Raw genomic sequence first — 20,060 nt, 5'->3', positions numbered from 1 at the left:
GGTCTGTGGGCCACACTGGCGATAAGGGCGGGCAGAGTGAGGATGGGCTGACATTACAGTAATGAAGCAGGGTGCTTGGTGCTTGATACGTGTATGCATCCTTCTCCACGCTGGGCTGCCTTGATGTCAGCTGATCTAGGAGATCACAACAGTCACAAAGAGGAAGTTCTGACTCACTGCAGGGTGGGGCCGCGGGGGTGCTATAGGCTTGGCCCTTACTCAAGGTTCATTTTCCCTAGGAGTCTTGCCAGTTTCACTTTCCAGTTTCAGTTTCTCTTTCCTCAAGCCAACTGCGGGAGAAAGCGAGGTAAAGGAACCAGGTAATGCTTCCATATATAGGTCTCCTTAGCATCTCTCTGAGGCAGAGGAGGAAGATTTCTGGAGAGCACAGTGGCCTGAGCTGCAGCCTTTCAGAACAGTTGAGAAGTGCCCCGTGATCATGAGGTAAAGATTCGCCTGCTCTGATCGTGTTGAAAATGTCCAATCAATCTTGTTGTGGAATGCAAATCCTATACAGCCATGCTCCTGAAACACGAGTTCCCGATTTGTTTTGCTTTAGTGTTTGCCTGTAGCCTTGCTGCGCATCTGTCTGTAGTCTGTCTGTGTTTGTCTTACCGAAGCTGGCTGGCTTATTTCTGTTATTTTCTGCCCCACGCAGTCAAGCTTTGTTAAGGCGTCTCTCCCAGGGAAGCTGACAGCTGAGGTCCAGAGGAGGGAGGGAGTGGGGGAAAGGCAGAGAGAGAGAGATGCTTTATCAGGCAGGTGTTTCATGTAAAGATGGATCTGGGGGAATTGCTCCTGTAGACTCTCTTTTGTTTTGAAAGGATTAAGTGGGGGCTTTTAATAGGATTCTTATTTAACGAACAATCTCTTTTGGGCAGATATTGTTAAAATGTACTCTGGGTAGCAACCCCAGCTCATGCTAAGCTAGATTTTACTTTTAATGTGCTCATTCATCTCAGATTTGTATTAGGGCTGGTAAAATGTATTCATTCACTCAATAGAAATATATTTTACCTCCAAATGCTACTGATTAGCTAGAGTCCTTCTCTCTGAAGTATGAATTGGAGGTAGGGTGCTTGGAGAAAATAGCCCCCACCTCAAAAATGCTCTCACACCTCAGAAACATAAGATTTCCTGGGAAGGAAGAAGGGTAGGAAGGGAGATTTCTGTTTTCTCCAGCGTGAGGGTGGGGTGAACAGACTAGATGCCTATGCCTCAGGCCTGGGAGCTCCAGAATCTGGAGACACCCACCCCCGCACTTACTTCCTAGGGGATACACTGCCCTCCTTCTATAAGTTTCCTGCTCTCTCTTCTTGAAATGGTATTTTTTTCTGCTCCTCTACATGTCTGTCTGATAAGAAAGAGAAAGATTTGATCTATTTCCAGATGTCTGTTTGAGAGTAACTCAGAATATTTAGAAATATTTCTTAGAACTTTAGTGTGGTCTCTCTTAGAGTCTTCCCCTTAAGAACACAGACCCATCAGTATCTCTCCTAATTGTCTTTGGTCCCTTAGCTATGGGCACTGTCACCAGGCACTGGCCCTGCACTCTAAGGTAGTGGTTCTCTAATTTGAGCATGCATGAGATCTAACTGGAGGGCTTGCTGAAGACCATTCCTGGGCTCAAGCCCCCACTTCAGATTCGGATTTGGTAATCCTAGGTTGAGGTCCAAGGATGTCCATTTCTAACTGCTCTAAGACACTGGTAACGGCATTGGCTCTGAGCCCAATAAACAACCATCACCGTGGCTTTCATCCAGACCAGAAGCAGGGGAAGAAAGTGTTGTGTGTATACAGTTGGTGCTTCTAGAGGTATCAGGAGCATAATTTTCACAAGTCTGAATCCAGGAAGCAAGTGTCTGGAACCAGCTTCTGATTCACTGGTAGAAATAAAAGCCCATAATCACGCAGTGAAATTGGATGTTTTTGAATGGCTGCTCGAAGGGATTTTACCTAAGTGTGTATAGTAAGTGCCTCTCTCCTGCAAATGCACAATTGACCATATGCTTTATATGTTGGCAATAATTTCAACTGTATTCACTCTGTTTCTTTCATAGAATGAGAAAGCTGCTAAAGAGCTTACGTGCTAAGGGAATCTTCCCGAAACCTTATTGAGAAGGAAAATAGATCAGGTCGGATGTGAACTTTTCAAGGGGAGGCTGCTGTCATTACAGTGACAGAAACCACACCAGGCACTCTCCTGGGCTCACACACATATATATGTGCATGCGCGTGTGCACACACACACACATACACACACACACACACACACACACACACACACACACACACACACATCAACCCCCATATTACATCAAGAGGCTCAGACATCCTGGCTTTTCACTAAGACCTATGCAGGGCTTTGAAAGGACAGACGGTCCTTCCCCAAGCAGGAACTCCTACCCATTTTCCTTCATCTCTTCTGTTTATTCTACCTGGGGTAGTTGAGTCTCCATCTGATTCAAGTAACAGAAATGAACAGGGACTGATTTAAAGTTCCTGGAAGGGCTCACAGGACCCACACACATGACTAGAGCCAGCCACTGTTCTAGAGGGCCAGAACAGGACAAAGGAGAGCTTGGGAGCCCCAGAGTCTCTGTCCTGTGCATGTGTATCCAGTCACAGCCACTCCATTGTGTGCCGCAGATCGTGGATGCCATGACACCTCCAGTGTGCACAGTGCTCTCTTTGACTCCAGAAAACCAGCTCCCTTGCACTTCCATTTCCAGCTTCCACTTGAGTTTGGGTGCCCAGCCCTGATCTAGTCATCAAATTGGGGGGTGGGGGTGTGGGAGGGTATCAAAAGTGAAAGATAGGGGACAGGAAGAAAATGGAGGAATATAATCTTCCATTTGTACAACATTTCAACAGCGGTATTTGCCACGTTATGTAACTTCCCAGATATCTACTGCTTGTCTATGTAAGAATTCATAACATTTAGAATATCAGCTCCTCATAAAAGGGTTAATTAACATATACCCTGAAGAAAAAAAAATTTTTTTAAGTGAGAAAGAGCAACATTTCAGGGACTCCAATACATAGGCAATGCAGAGAAACGATTTGGGGCAGTTGATGATTTTTAACCTTCTCATCGCTGAAGTTATCTAAGATGGGGTTTTGGGGTGGAGAGTTTTTATTTTATTTTATATTTTATTTTATTTTATTCCATTCTATTCCATTCCATTCCATTTTAAAGAACTAACGCTGAAGGGAATGGAAAATTCTTCCAGAAGAGTTTCAAGAGTACCTTAAGGGAAAAGGAGCATTTCCCATAACAGAAGATGCTAGCTGTCTTCTGAGCCTCCTCCCGGAGCTGCACTTCTAACACCATGAGTGAAAGCAAACCATAGGAGAGGAAAAATAAAATTTCCAAAGATAATTAAAGCAACAAATGCAAAATTTTTAATAGACCAACACAATGGGAGATGTTAAGAAAAGAAATCTCCAGACTAAGAAATAGAGGTGGGGGTGGAGGGGAGAAAAAAATGATTATATTTTATTCCAAAATAAAAGTTTAAAACATTGCTAGCATATATAATAAAATTAAGGGGTAGAATAATACAAAAGCAGAAGAAGTAAGAATTTAGAATTATTGAAATACAATTTAAATGGTTAAAATGTAAAAGTGCAGATAAAATGAGGACAGAGAATGCTGAATTAATAAAAAGACAAGAAAGGGGCACCTGGGTGGCTCAGTTTGTTAAGCATCTGACTTCAGCTCAGGTCATGATCTCACAGTTTGTGGGTTTGAGCCCCGCGTCGGGCTCTGTGCTGACAGCTCAGAGCCTGGAGCCTGCTTCGGATTCTGTGTCTCCCTCTCTCTCTGCCCCTCCCCTGCTCATGCTCTGTCTCTCTCTTTCAAAAATAAACATTAAAAAAATAGTAATAATAGTAATAATAATAGTAATATAATAAAATAAAAAGACAAGACAAAGCCAATGGGATTAAAAAAACGTTTGGATAAACAAAGAAAATCAATTAAGGATATATGGAAAACTTAAATAATAAGATAGGCTATAGAAAGGAATAATGCTAAAAAGGACAGACGAAGAACTAAGGAACTAAAACTACAGGGGACAAAATGCAGCTGAACTTCAGAGGGATAATAAGATTAAAATCAAGCCGGCAAAACATTAAAAGAATAGTCCATTCTAAAGCTAACATCTTCAAAACACGGAAGTAAATGCTAGGTAAGATGAAAGGAAACATAAAGTAATCAAATAGCCTTTCTTCAAAACCGCATCAGGTCCACCGTGGGCTGGAATCCCTTCCCCCAGGCTTGACCCAGCACTACCTGACGGAAACCACCTTGTTCAGGGAAACCCAGCCCCGGGCTCAGAGCATCCCTCCCCCAACTCCACCACTGCCCTCTCCCTAATTCCTCTGCCGCCCAGTCACCCAATCCCTGAGTCTCTGTGCATTTAATGCATAGGCCAAAATATAGAAAGAAACAAACAGGAAATATTGTTCTCTTTTGAACGGGGTGAACACCCTTGAGGAGGAGAGGAGAGTTGTGTCTGCCCTGCTCCTGGAGAATCCGTGCTGTGTCTCAAAGTGTCCATCTCTCTGTTTTGCCCTCCAGTGAGACCACCAGAAACACCCTGGAGAGTTGTCTGCGGCAACTTAAATGCCATTTCACGTGGAACTTGGTGGAGGGAGGAAAGTCGTTGGATGACTTTGAAGACGAGGTATGTAACACGACGGAGTTCCAGAACAACGAATTCAAAGCCACGGTGTTCAACATACTGGCCTACATAAAACACCGCAGAGGCCACGATGAGGCCGCCCTGGGGTGCCTACAGAGGGCTGAGGAGCTGATCCAGCGGGAGCACGCGGAGCAGGCAGACATCAGGAGTCTGGTCACCTGGGGAAACTACGCCTGGGTCTACTACCACCTGGGCAGACCCGCAGACGCTCAGATGTACGTGGACAAGGTGCGACGGGTGTGCGAGAAGTTCCGCAGCCCCTACCGAATCGAGAGTCCTGAGATGCACTGTGAGGAGGGGTGGGCCCGGTTACAGTGTGGAGGAAAGCACAACGAGAGGGCCAAGGTGTGCTTTGAGAAGGCTCTGGAAAGGAATCCCCGGAACGCAGAATTCAGCTCTGGCCTGGCCATCGCGAGCTACCGTCTGGACACCTGGCCGCTGCCTCAGGATCCCGTCGACCCTCTGAGGCGGGCCATTCAGCTGAATCCTGACAACCGGTATGCGAAAGTGCTCTTGGCTCTGAAACTTCAGGGGATGAAGGAAGAAGGTGAAGGAGAGAGGCTTGTGGAGGAAGCTTTGGAGGGGGCCCCGTGTGCAACCGACGTGCTCTGTGGAGCAGCGAAGCTGTTTAAAAGAAAAGGAGCCCTAGACAAAGCTATCGAACTGCTTCTAAAGGCTCTAGAAGGCATGCCCAACAATGCCTACCTGCATTACTACGCTGGGTGCTGCTACAGGGCAAAAGTCCTCGATATCCTACAGGACACAGGAAAGAATGGCGTGTCCTGGAGAAGAGAAAAGTTACAGGAAGCCATTGAGCAAGCTGTGTATCATTTGAAGAGAGTGGAGGAGGCCGACGCAAACCACCCCTGTGTCTGCTCCTATCTGGCCTGCCTCTATGCACAAGCAGGTCAGTACGACGAAGCAGAGTGCTACTTCCAAAAGGAATTCTGCAAAGAGCTTTCTCCCGTAGCCAAACAAGTCCTCCACCTGCGCTATGGCAACTTCCAGCTCTACCAGCTGAAGAGCGAGGACAGAGCCATCCACCATTTCATACAGGGTGTGAAAATAAAGCATGACTCAAAGGAGACAGAAAAGATGAAAAATAAGCTGCAAAAAATTGCCAGTGTCAGGCTTTCTAGAAACGGGGCAGATTCTGTCGCTTTGCACCTCTTGGAGTTTCTTCAGGAGCTGGGTACAGAGATGCGGCCAGCAGAGGAAAAGTCTGAGAGGCATTTGGATTCTGCAAGCTTCCTCCCTTCAGCATCTTCCCCTGAGGAATGAGGAATCAGGATATGGTGCCTGTGGGATGGTGACGGGAAGGGAAGCAGAAACCCCTCCACCAAGTAGTTCGTGTTCAAGATACTTCTCAACTGGTATGGCGTAGGCCTGGACCGAGCCACTGGCCACCAGTCTGGACCAGGTTTACAGAGGAACCCACTGCGTAGAGTGTTTGCACATGGATCACTCAGGCTGTTCTGAGACAGGGACTAGATTGGAGTAGGGGGGGTGGCCCTGGGACTTGGTAAGAGGGCTAGTTCCGAATTGACCTCCTGGGAGCACTATGCATTGTGACATTCCCTTAGTCATCCTCCCTGGGTGATGCTTTGGGTTTTTCTTTATGTTTATATAAAGCAGCCAGATTCCTCACATCTGTAACACTGTGGTCCATTTTTTGTAATGTTTTTCCACCCTTAGATCCTATACGGTTTGGCCCTGCATAGACACCAAAGTGCTGTTTCCATTCAAAGGCTGGGGCACCAAAGCCTACGTAGGGCTGGGTGTCTCTTCTCCCCCACTTCTGCCTCCTTCCCCCAGACAGTCTTCCATCTAGACTGTCCTATACAACCTGAGTTCAACTGTCCCATTAACTGAATTGGGAACGTAGTTTGAAGAAAAGAGAGCAGAGAACAGGTTGAATTTAGAAGGAACACACCCAGGACAAGCCATGGGATCAGGCAATCACAGCACAAGGGTTTTGGGAGGCACGTGGGGAGGTTTCGCCTCCATTCCACCCTCCCCGTAACACATCGCGTGAAGAATAAAAAAGGGGATTGTGCGCAAATGCTAGAAACCAAAATAATACATTTCTCTAAAACGTGTGGAAAAATAAATATCACACCAGTAGGGACAGGGATCGAGTAGGCAAAAGAGAGAAAGAGAGAATGCTGGTTTGTCACTGTAGACCGTAATCCTATGGAGAAAATTTTCATTTTCTTGGCCATTATTTGGAAAATTTCCTTGTAAGATGAAGACGTGTTTTGTTCAAAAGTGTCCAGGTTCAAGGTGATGGGAAAGTAGCAGAACAGAAGGCTCCTTTGGAAGCCAAGGACCTAGAGAAAGGTCTTGTCAGAAGACATCAATAATGGAGGGGTTTTCCCCCGACTAGACGTTTTTATATTAGGTGATATAAAACTGCTTTTCACCCTGAAAATCTTCAAGGAAACCACAAAATTCATGATTTGCTTGGGGTGACTGGGGTTTTCTAGGTAAATACTGAATGCCCCATGACATCAGGGTCCATGTGAACCAAAACAAAGTCGGTTGACCCAGCCTGAGACCATCAGTCACCCTCTGGGTTGGAAAAGATTTGCCTGTTCCGATTAATTTAAATTTAAATGGCAGTTACCAGGGGTTGGGGGTTGGGGGAATAGGAGAGATGTTTAAGGGTACAAACTTACAACTGATTAATAAGAAAGTACTGGAGATCTAATGTGTAGTATAGTGACTATAGATAACAATATCATATTATAATCATCAAACTTGCTAAGAGGCTAGATCTTAATTACTCATACCACAGAAAAGAAATGATAAATATATGACATGATAGAGGTAGTAACTATTGCTACAATCATATTATGGTATATAAATGTGTCAAATCAACCTTAAAGCTGCAGTGTTCTATGTCAAGTGTATTTCAATAGATTTAAGTATATTTAACATTTTTACTAAGAAATGAAAACATTATACAAACTTCAAGGTTTTTTTAAATTAAAAATTACAACTTTGGGTGATGGGCATTGAGGAGGGCACTCGTTGGGATGAGCACTGGGTGTTGTAGGTAAGCAATGAATCACGGGAATCTAGAGCACGCTCTATACACTGTATGTTAGCCAATTTGACAATAAATTATATTTTAAAAAATTGCAACTATATAACAACACTTTTCATGTTATCTTCTGCATTAAACGTAGATTGTTGTGGGGGCACCTAGGTGGCTCAGTTAGGCGTCCAACTCTTGATTTCAGCTCAGGTCATGATCTCACAGTCGTGGGATTGAGCTCCGTGTCGGGCTCCGAGCTGAGCACGCAGCCTGCTTGGGATTCTCTCTCTCTCTCTCTCTCTCTCTCTCCCTTTCTCTCTCTGTCCCTCCCCCACTAATGCTCGCTCACGAGCTCTCTCTCTCTCTCTCAAAATAAATAAATAAATTTAAAAAACAATAGTGTTGTGTGCACTTGAGATCACTGGTATGCAGAGCATCGATTCTTGAATAAAGCAATAGATTTAATTAATAAATAACTTAGAGGTGATGGAATATAAAGGGGGGGCGGTTTCTGTTTTTTTTTCGAAATTTGCTGCACCTTAAGTCTTCCAGACCCAGCTACCGATTAACGGAATGTCATGTGGGTTACGAACTATATATAACCCAGATTGGTCTAACATTCTAACCACTGAATAGTACAGGCTTTTTTCCCCTCCACCTTAAGAATCCAGGACTTCAGCTTACACCCTGACCCCCACCACCATGCACCCTCATGCACACAAACACCCTACCCCACCCCCACACTCTGCCAGAGGGTGGGCTCCCTCTCTTCCTTCCGTTATATCTTGTTAACACCACGTGCTGCCATCCGCATTCTCTCTCCTCTTCTGACCTCCTTTACGGGAAATGACTGTCGCCCATTCTCTTTTATGCTCCATCCTGGAGGCAATCTAAATGGCTGTTGGAGAGGTTTTCCTATTAATTAAAGAATAGAAAGAGACAAAAGGTCCCGAAGTCTCTTGTTTTCCGAGAGGCCTCTAGTGGAAAATACAACTCACACCAGCTGCAACGGTAAACTCATTCCACTGGACTGAATTGAACAAGCGTACATCTCAGGGAAAGGTTTGGCTTCCTTATTATTGGATCTGGTGCTTGGGGAGGAAGGGCAGGGGTGCTCTGAGTGGAAGGTAAGATGGGCAGGTAGGCCAACCTTGAGAGAGGACCACTGGCGTCTGTGGAGTGCCAAAGAAGGTACACTGGGTGCACACCATCTTGTCCAGGCAAGTGACGCCAGCAAAACCAGTGCTTGGATCCTTTCAGGATCCTGAAAGGACACAGGTGGAAAGAACAGGGAAGAGATATAACGTGTTATACTCAATTTTTATTTGAGGACTTAACGCTGACAGAAATGATTAGAAAACAATAGACAAAATTATGTTGGTTGCTCATGTTTCCTGAAATCTCGCTGTCCAGGGACAACAAATGGAGCCATGTTATTTGGAATGAGTCAAAACTCCCTGACTCTTCACCACATTTCTCAGTGCAAGGCATGTGACTCCCCTCGGATACCCACCCAGCTAATTCGAGGAGGCATCTCACAGGTGTCGAGGAACAAGCCTGACAGAATTTTCTAATCACGTCTGTTATTCATATTGTTCCCACACCTACATGCACTAACGTCCTCTGCTCACAAAAGTGCCTCGATATATCGCCTCTGGTTGCCACCTTGAGAGCTTCCTGATATCCTGCCAAAGATGTTCTCACCTGTGTTAGTGCCCGTGAAGGAGTAAGGAGAATTCCTCTCATCCGTCTGGGTGTTAAGCAATACTGAGTATTTGCCAGCATTAGAGTCTTCAGTGGAAGGTTCGTCAGCTTCTGCTCATAGCCCCTTTTTCCATAGAGCTGAGAGACAGCCCCCAGGGGCAGCAGACCTTGAGTCATGCTCCATTTTTATCTTCCTTCCTACCTCATGTCAACAGATTTTCACAACCTGCATCCAGTGCAACTAGAAACATTGGAAGGGTCCAAGTCCTGAAGATAAACTCAGGTAAAACTGTAAGGTCCCTACTGTGTGCACAATCGACCTTGGACGCCAACCTGGGAAATGTGGATTCCACCCAGAGACGATACGCTCCTCTCTCCCTCCTTCCTCTACCATTTCCCTCATCACTTAGTTTTAGGAACGGAGTAATTAGGATTGACAAGTAAGTATGATTTACAGTGTAATTGTTCATTGCTGGTGACCTGTAGCTTCTTGGGAGGCTGTGACACACTAAGGGTGTCTGGGTGGCTCAGTCAGTTAAGCAGCCGACTCTGGATCTCAGCTCAGGTCAGGTGTCGATCTCAGGGTCTTGAGTTCAAGCCCTGTGTTGGGCTCCACACTGGGTGTGGAGCTTACGTGAAAAAAGAAAAAAGGAAAAGAAAAGAGAAAAAGAAAGAAAAAAGGGAAACTAACTAAAATCCTTAGTATAAAACAGTACAGCGACTCGGACAAACAGTTCCGCAGTTCCTCAAATGGTTAAACATAGACTTAGCATACAGCCCAGTGATTCCATTCCTATATACCCAAGAGAAATGAAAACACATTCACATAAACTTGGACGTGAATGTTCATGGCAGCATTATGCATAATAGCCAAAAAGTAGATTCATCAACTGATAAATCGGCATATTAAATATGGTATATCCTTACAGTGGATTATTACTCAGCAATAAAAAGTGTGGCACTTATTACAATTATTGCAAATAAATGTAGTACTGATACATGCTCCAACATAGATGAACCTTGAAAATATTATGGTAAGTGAAAGAAGCCAATCACCAAAGGTGTATTAATATGAAATGTTCACAGAAGGAAAATCTATAGAGATAGAACGTGGATAGTGGCTGCCTAGGGCTGGGGTGAATGGCAGAATCACAGGTGACAGCAAAGGGGCATGGACTTTTCTTTTGCAGGGAATGAGAATCTTCTAAAATTTACTGCGGGGATGGTTGCACAGCTCTGTGAAATGGTGAAAGCTTTTGAACTGTACCCTCTAAGTGAGTCAATTGTATAGTATATGGATTATGTTTCAATATAACTGTTAAAAATTTCATAACAGCCAAAAAGTAGATTCCTTAACTGATGAATTGACTCTTGTTCCAAATGAATATAAAGAAAGCAAGCTTTTCTTGCATTGCCTTCTATTTTTAGCCACTAGGTTTGTTTTCATTGTATTGTAGCCTTCGTACGACTAGCATTTTAAATACTGTTGCTGCTTCACTGCTTGTGTACTCCACAGATATGTTGGGAGAAATCCTGCAGCCTATTGTCTGAGTAGAGTATGAAAATCTGGTCTTTATCATTTTGATATTTATTTCTTTATTTGTTTATTTATTTAGAAAGAGAGCATGAGTGGGGGGCCAGAGCGGAGGGAGAGATTGAATCCCAAGCAGGCTCCGTGCTGATGGTGCAGAGCCTGATGCAGGACTTGATCCCACCAACTGTGAGATCCTGACCTGAGCCGAAATCAAGAGTCAGATGCTCAACTGACTGAGCCACCCAGGTGCCTTTATTTATTTATTTATTTATTTATTTATTTATTTATAGAGTATTTTACTTTGTTTTTAAGTTTATTTTATTTTGAGACAGAGAGAGACAGAGTGCAAGCGGGTGAGGGGCAGAGAGAGAGGGAGAGAGAGAAACCCAAGCAGCCTCCATGCTGTCAGTGCAGAGCCTCAGGTGGGGCTCAAACTCATGAACCGTGAGATCATGACCTGAGCCAAAATCAAGAGTCAGACGCTTAAATGAGTGAGCCACCCAGGTGCCCCAGAGAGCATTTTACTTTAAAACACCTGTGCCAAACAACCATTCATGGGCAAACTGGCACAAAAGAAGGGTCCAAATGGAGAAGGAAATTTAACTTGGTGTAGAAATCTAGGTCTACATGGGTACAGATTTAAGAGGACTGTGAATTTCTTAATATGCAGAATGTTATTCAACCATATGCGATGGGTACAAATACTGTACTGCTTCATAAGTAATTCTTGAGCCAGGAATTAGAATAAGAAAGAGAAGAAGGTAGGCAGCCAGCACCACTGTACTTGGAAAATAACTCTTTCTTAGATAAGAGTCCATTGTATTCAAGCAGACAGGAAGGCTTTGACCAGAAAAGGAAAAGTTGCCTTTTCCCTAATCTAACCACTTCATTGCTCAGCCCCTCCCAGCCCCTCCAAACCCATGTGCGGCTCTCAAGTCAGTACCCTCACAACACGGAAACTTGCACCGTACAACCTCCCTTCTCTTTCAGCAAAGAAGGTAAGACACAGAGACCCGTTGCTCCTGGGCTGGATGCTTAGGGTGTACAAGCCTAAGCCAGGGTTAAGATCTGCCAGGGTTAAGCACCACATTCTGAGCAACAGAGATGCTATGTGTTCTCTTAAAAATTTACATTTTTGGGGGCGCCTGGGTGGCTCAGTCGGTTAAGCGTCCGACTTCGGTTCAGGTCATGATCTCGCGGTCCGTGAGTTCAGGCCCCGCGTCGGGCTCTGTGCTGACAGCTCAGAGCCTGGAACCTGTTTCGGATTCTGTGACTCCCTCTCTCTGACCCTCCCCTGTTTATGCTCTGTCTCTCTCTGTCTCAAAAATAAATAAATGTTAAAAAAAAAATTTACATTTTTGTTTGTCTATGACATGTGAGGCCCTCTAAGGCATAGGGTTGAAGCCAAGGGCCCCTTCTACCTGGGTGTAAGGGTATGACACCTCTTATCGTATCACAAGTATTTGTACCATTTATAAAGGTATGCCACTTTATTACTACCAGGATAACAGATTGTTAAGGAAGACAACCAATCAGAATTACAGACTTTTCCAAGTTGCAGGTTACTTTCCCTAGATACAACAATAATCTCTGGGCTCGAGATATCTCCTGATATGCCTGCTGTTGGAAAAACCATATGCCAGCTTTGTTACGCAAGCATCTCTTCTTTCTGTAGTTGCAGAATGGAGGGAGCCTTTCTCCTATCCAACTGACCATTCTTTCATCAAATCAGCCATAAGAACTATGGTCCCTAGGTTTTTATGTATATACACATCATGACCAAGAAATTTTAGAAAAACTTTTTAAAAATCTCTCAGGATAATATCACTCCTTCAAGACTTGAAGCATAAATACATGAACTTATCAGACAGCCATGAAACATTATTACATGGGTCACTATTCCCATGTTACAGCTGAGAAAACTAAAGGATTGCCTGAGACCTCAGAGAGCTAAACTGCACTCCCAGGCGTGGCTTCCTGTATTTAGCGTGGGGCAAGAAGGAAATTTAGACTCAGTGATTTGACTAATGGATAATCAATCCCACAGCTAGTAAACTGAACACACAAAATTAACCCAGGTCTCCAGTTGCAAATTGTCTCCCAGGAGTAAATTTACTGGAAGAAACTACTTTTCACAGAGTATTTCTGGATAGTCGTTCGCATCATGAGGTCCCAGAAATCCCTACATCAGAATCTCCTGCACACTGCTATTAAAAATGCAGTTTCTGGGAATTCTGGTCCAAGATGGCAACGTAGGAAAACCCTGAACTGGCTTCTTCTACCAGGGCACACCAAATCACACCCATCAATAGAACAATTTTCCCCTGAAGTACTGAGGGCTGACTGAACAGCTACTGAACAACCAAAGATAGAGAAAATGGCCAGAGAGACGGAGACATCATAAGGAAGGGAACCCTGACCACCAACGCTGCCAATGGCAGTGGGGAGGGAATGTACTGAAGGACTGAGAACAGATCCCCCTGTCCTGGGGCTTAGTCTCTTAACATATAAGAGACAACACAAGACTACTGCCAAGTAGTGGAGGAGCTGCAGGAACACTCTCCAGGTCAGAGGGACTGGATAACGACATGGTCTATGTTCCCATCCGCCTTAAAAGCTCAGATCAGAGTATGGACACCATAACAGGCAGGTCCAGTGGTCACAGGGAGTTTGCAACTTCAGTGAGCACAGGATCCACAAGCCCACACCAGCCCTGGTCTCACTGGGACAGAAAATAAGCCAGAGGTGAGAAAGGCCAAGTTGGTTAAGCGTCCAACTCTTGATCTTGGTTCAGGTCATGATCGCATGGTTCGTGGGTTTGAGCCCCACATCAGGTTCTGTGCTGATAGCACAGAGCCTGCTTAGGGTTCTCTCTCTCCCTCTCCCTCTGCCCCTACTCCGCTCATGCTCTCTCTCTTAAAAACAAACAAACAATAGACAAAAAGGCTGAGGAGCTGTGGGGATGCTCCCTCCCCTCCACCTTACAAGCCCAGAGTGGAACAGAGTCTGGAAAGCATAAGTGGTGCGTCCAGTCATCACAGAGAGCTTGTGACCTCAGCAACCCCAGTGTCCACAAGCCCACATCAACCTCTGTGGTGCTGGGAGACAGAAAATAAACCATGCTGTATTTTTTTTTTAATTTTGTTTTGGTTTTAATTAATTTTTATTTTCTTATTTTTTATTTTTTTAAATTTGTCCCATTTTGTTTTAATTTTGTTCTTTTTGGTTTTGTTTTTTCCTTCTCATTCATTTTTTTCTTTTCTGCTTTTTTCTCTATTTTGTTTTCCTTTCTTTTATCTTTCCATTATCATCATCATCATCGTCGTCATCAATCATCACTATTACTATCATTACTTTCTTCTTTCTGTAAAAAGCCACTGTTTAAAAGAATAACTAGCATTTACAGCCACAGCTTCAGCCAGCCAGCAGTCACCACATACACAATCTACACAGGGAATACCTTTCACAAGACAAATTTAGGAGAAGTAGCCATTCAACCTAATCCACAGAAATAAACACAGAAAGCCAACCAAAAGGGGGAGCCTGAGGAATATGCTGCAAAAGAAAAAACAAAAGGAGAACAAGAAAAAATATCAGAAAAATAATTAGCTGAAACAGAGATAAGAAATATGCCTGATAAAGAATTTAAAGTAATGATCATAAAGATGCCCACTGGGCTGGAGAAAAGAGTGGCAAAACTCAGTAAGACCTTCAATAAAGAGATGGAAAATATTAAAAAGAACCAGTCAGAGCTGACGAATACAAGAACTGAAATAAAACACACACGAAAACACTAGAGGGAGTCAGCAGTAGATTAGAGGAGGCAGGAGAGTGTATCAGCCATCTGGAAGACAGGGTAATGGAGAACACAGGGGCTGAACAGCAAAAAGAAAAAAAGAATTTTAAAAACAAGGAATCAATTAAGAGATCTCTTGGACAACATCAAGTAAACAAACATTCACAGTATAGGGTTCCCAGAAGAAAAGAGAGAGAAAAGCGTAGAAAATTTACTTGAAGAAATAATAACTGAAAACTTCCCTAACCTAAAGATGGAAATAGACATCCAAATCCAAGAATCACAGAGAGTTCCAAGCAAGAGAAACCCAAGAAGGTCCACATCACCATACGTAATAATTAACACATCAAAGATTGAAGATAAAGAGAGACTCCTAAAAGCAGCTAGAGAGAAACAAAAAGGTACCTACAAGGGATAAACTATAAGGCTATTAACTGATTTTTCAGTAGAAATTTTATAGGCCAGAAGGGAGTGGCATTATATATTCAAAGTACTGAAAGAAAACAAACCCCTACAACCAAGAATACTCAAGGTTATCATTCAGATTTGAAAGTGAGATAAAGAGTTCCCCAGACAAACAAAAGATAAAGGAGTGTATCACCACTAAACCATCCTAAGAGGCAATGTTAAAGGGACTTCTTTAAGTGGAAAAGAAATGGGGGCACCTGGGTGGCTCTCAGTTGGTTAAGTGTCCGACTCTCGGTTTCAGCTCAGGTCATGATCTCCTGGTTCATGAGTTCAAGCCCTGCAGTGGGATCTGTGCTGACAGTGCAGAACCGCCTTAGGATTCTCTCTCTGTCTCTTCCTCATCTCTCTCTCTCTCAAAATAAATAAATCAGCTTTTTTTTTAAGTGGAAAAGAAATGGTCATAATTAGACATTAGAAAATTATGATTAAAAGAGGTAAAGTATGACAACATATACATAAAATGTGGAAAAGGGAATAAAAGGGGAAGAGAAGGTAAAATAGAAAAAGAAAGGTTTTTTTTCAGAATGTGTTTGAATTTAAATGACCATCAAATTAATATAAAATGTTATTTACTTAGGATGTTATACATGAACTTCATGGTAACCAGAACCCGAAAACCTGTGACAGATATGGAAAAAATAAAGATAAACACAGCACAATAGAAACTCATCATCCACAAAGAAAGAGATCAAGATAAGAAGAAAGGTACAAAGCAAATCTACAAAAACACCCAGAATAAAAATTTTAATATGGCAATAAGTAAAGACCTGGCAATAATTTTTTTAAATGGAAATGGCTGAGGGGCACCTCTCTGGCTTAGTCAGTGTGACTAAGCATGTGACTCTTGATCTCAGGGCTGTGAGTTCAAGCCCCATGTTGGGTATAGAAATTACTTGAGTGTAAATGGCCTAAATGCTCCAATCAAAAGACATGGGATGGGGGGCGCCTGGGTGGCGCAGTCGGTTAAGCGTCCGACTTCAGCCAGGTCACGATCTCGCGGTCCGTGAGTTCGAGCCCCGCGTCAGGCTCTGGGCTGATGGCTCGGAGCCTGGAGCCTGTTTCTGATTCTGTGTCTCCCTCTCTCTCTGCCCCTCCCCCGTTCATGCTCTGTCTCTCTCTGTCCCAAAAATAAATAAAAAACGTTGAAAAAAAAAAAAAAAAAAAAAACAAAAGACATGGGATGGGAGAATGGATAAAAAAAAACAAAAAAACAAAAAAACAAAAAAAAAAAACAAAAAACAAGACCCATCTATGCTGCCTATAAGAGACTCACCTCAGACCTAAAAACACATACAGACTGAAAGGGAAGGGATGGGAAAACATTCACCTTGCAAATGGAAGAAAAAAAAAGCTGAGGTAGCAATACTTCTATCAGACAAAACAGACTTTAAAACAAAGACCATAACAAGACAAAGAAGGGTATTACATAATGATAAAGCGATCAATCCAACAAGAGGATACAATAACTGTAAATATCTACACACCCAACACTGGAGCACCTAAATACATTAAGCAAATATTAATGGACATGAAGAGAGAAATTGATGGTAATAAAATAACAGTAGGGGACTTTAATAACCCACTTACATCAAAGGATAGAACATCCAGACAGAAAACCAATAAGGAAACAATGTCTTTGAATGACACATTGGACCAGATGGACATAACACATATATAGAAGGTATTCCATCCAGAAACAACAGAATACACATTCTTTTCAAGTGTACTTGGAACGTTCTCCAGAATAGATTACATATTAGGCCATAAAACCAGCTTTAATCAGTTTAAGAAGACTGAAATCATACCATGAATCTTTTCCAACCACAACGGTATGAGACTAGAAATTAATCACAAGAAAAATACAGGAAAAAACACAAACATGTGGAGAGTAAATAATATGACACTAGACAATGAATGGGTGAGCAAAGAAATTTTAAAAAGAGATAAAAAAAATACATGGAGACAAATGAAAGTGAAAACACAATAGTCCAAAATCTTTGGGACAAAATGAAAGCAGTTCTAAGAGAGAAGTATATAGAAATACAGGCCTACCTCAAAATATAAGAAAAAAACCCAAACAATCTAACCTTAGGCCTAAAGGAACTGGAAAAACAAACAAACCCAAGGTGAGTAGAAGAAAGGGAATAATAAAGATCAGAGAAGAAATAAATGACACAAAAGCTAAAACAATAATAGAGAAAATCAATGAAACTGAATAGTTGGTTCTTTGAAAAGGTAAACAAAATTGACAAACCCTTAACCAGACTCATCAAGAAAAAAAGAGAAAGGACCCAAATAAATAAAAACAGAAATGAGAGAGGAGAAGTAACAACTAACACCGCAGAAATACCAAGGATTATAATAGAAGAGTACAAAAAATTATATGCCAACAAACTGGACAACCTAGAAAAAATGGATAGGTTGAATTGGTAATCAGAAAACTACAAAAAGATAAAAGTCCAGGACCAGATGGATTCACAGGGGAATTCTAACAGACATTTAACAAATGTTATTATTCTTATTCTCCTCAAATTATTCCAAAAAATAGAAGAGAAAGGAAAGCTTCCAAATACATTCTATGAAGGCAGCATTACATTGATACCAAAAACAGACAAAGACACCACAAAAAAAGAAAACTACAGGCCAATATCACTCATGAACACAGAAGCAAAAATCCTCAACAAAATATTAGCAAACTGCCTACAATAATAAATTAAAAAGATTGTTCACCATGATCAGGTGGCATTTATTCCAGGAACGTACGGATACTTCAATATTCACAAATAAATTAGCACCATACACCACATCAACAAAATGAAGAACAAAAATCATCTGACCATCTCAACAGGAACAGGACAGGGATGTCCACTCTCCCCAGTTTTGTTCAACATAGTACTGGAAGTCCTAGCCACAGCAATCAGACAAGTAAAAGAAATAAGAGGCATCCATGTTGGTAAAGAAGTTAAACTGTCACTATTTGCAGACAACATGATACTATACACAGAAAATCCTAAAGACTTCACCAAAAAACTACTAAAAGCAATAAACAAATTCAGTAAAGTGGCAGGATACAAAATTATTACTCAGAAATAGGTAGCTTTTCTATACACTAATAACAAAGTAGCAGAAAGGGAAATTAAAAAACAAAACAAAACATCTACAGTTGCACCAAAAATAATAAAATACCAAGGAATAAGCTTAACCAAAGAGGTGAAAGACCCATACTCCAAAAACTACAAAACACTGATGAAAGAAATTGAAGATGACACAAACAAATGGAAAAATATCCCATGCTCATGGATTGGAAGAATTAATATTGTTAAAATGTCCATATTACCCAAAGCAATCTACAGATTCAATGCATTCCCTATCAAAATACCAACAGCACTGTTCACAAAACTAAAACAAATATTATATTATAGAACCACAAAAAGACTCCAAATAACCAAAGCAATCCTGAGAACGAACAAAGCGGGAGGTAGCACAATACCAGATTTCAAGATCTAGTACAAATCTGTAGTAATCAAAAGAGTATGGTACTGGCACAAAAATAGACACGCAGATCAGTGGAACAGGCTAGGGAGCCCAGAAATAAAGCCCCAATTTTATGGTCAATTACTCTGTAACAAAGGAGGCAAAATATACAATATATAAAGACAGTCTCTTCAACAAATGGTGCTGGGAAAACTGGATGGCTACTTGTAAAATAATAAAACTGAATCACTTTCTTATACCATACACAAAAATAAACTCAAAATGGATTAAAGTCCTAAATGTGAGACCATAAACCATAAAACTCCTAGAAGAGAGCAAAGGCAGTAATTTTTCTGACATGTCATAGCAACATTATTTCTAGCTATGTCTCCTACTACAAGGGAGACAAAAGCAAAAATAAACTGTTGGGACTACAACAAAGTTAAAAGCTTTTTCACGGCAAGGGAAATCAGAACCATCAACGAAACAAAAGACAACATACTGAATGGGAGAAGATAGCAGCAAATGATATATCTAATAATGGGTTAATACCCAAAATATATAAAGCACTTATACAGCTCAATACCAAAAAACCACACAATCCAGTTAAAAAATGGGCAGAAGACCTGAACAGACAGTTTTCCAAAGAAGATGTACAGATGGCCAAGACACACATGAAAAAAATGCTCAACGTCACTAATTACTGAAATGCAGATCAAAACCACAAAGAAATATCAACTTACACTAGTTAGAATGGCTAAAATCAAAATGACAAGAAATAACAAGTATTGGAGAGGATGTGGTGTGGAGAAGAAGGAACCCTGCGCACTGTTGGTGGTAATCTAAACTGGTGCAGCCACCATGGAAACAGTATGGAGCTTCCCCCCAAAATTAAAAATAGAAATACTATGAGATCCAATAATTCCACTAGTGGGTATTCACCCAAAGAAAATAAAAACACTAATTTGAAGGGCACCTGGGTAGCTCAATCAATTGAGTGTCTGATTTCAGCTCAGGTCATGAACTTGTGGTTCGTGAGTTCGAGCCCCACGTCGGGCTCTTTGCTGACAGCTGGGAGTCCAGAGCCTGCTGGGATTATCTTTCTGTCTGTCTCTCTCTGCCACTCCATCACTTGTGTTCTCTATCTCAAAAATAAATATTAAAAACAATTTTTTTAAGTTGTTTTGTTTTCAAACAAGAATAATAAAATATTCACTTGCAATTTAAAAAAAAAAAAAAAAAAAGCTGTTTCCTGGGACTCGCCCTGGACTGATGGTCAGATTCCTGCGAGCGCCTTCACGTTCTCTCAAAGCATCGTTTCAGAATTTTTAAAGG

The 20,060-nt window shown here is 42.0% G+C and overlaps 1 protein-coding gene across 1 annotated transcript; it reads left to right on the top strand.

The window, feature by feature from the left end:
* The first annotated feature begins 254 nt into the window (after positions 1-254).
* On the top strand, positions 255-7,856 carry IFIT2 (interferon induced protein with tetratricopeptide repeats 2). Its single transcript, XM_019429999.2, has 2 exons — positions 255-444; positions 4,586-7,856. Exons 1-2 carry the CDS (start codon positions 440-442, stop codon positions 5,988-5,990), a joined length of 1,410 nt encoding a protein of 469 aa, XP_019285544.1. The 5' UTR covers positions 255-439; the 3' UTR covers positions 5,991-7,856.
* Positions 7,857-20,060: the final 12,204 nt, after the last annotated feature.

This window comes from Panthera pardus, unplaced genomic scaffold (genome assembly GCF_024362965.1).
Source record: "Panthera pardus isolate Hobbes unplaced genomic scaffold, ASM2436296v1 HiC_scaffold_22, whole genome shotgun sequence".
Taxonomy (NCBI): domain Eukaryota; kingdom Metazoa; phylum Chordata; class Mammalia; order Carnivora; family Felidae; genus Panthera; species Panthera pardus.
The sequence above is the reverse complement of the archived record's forward strand: the minus strand, read 5'-3'. Positions and strand labels throughout refer to the sequence as shown.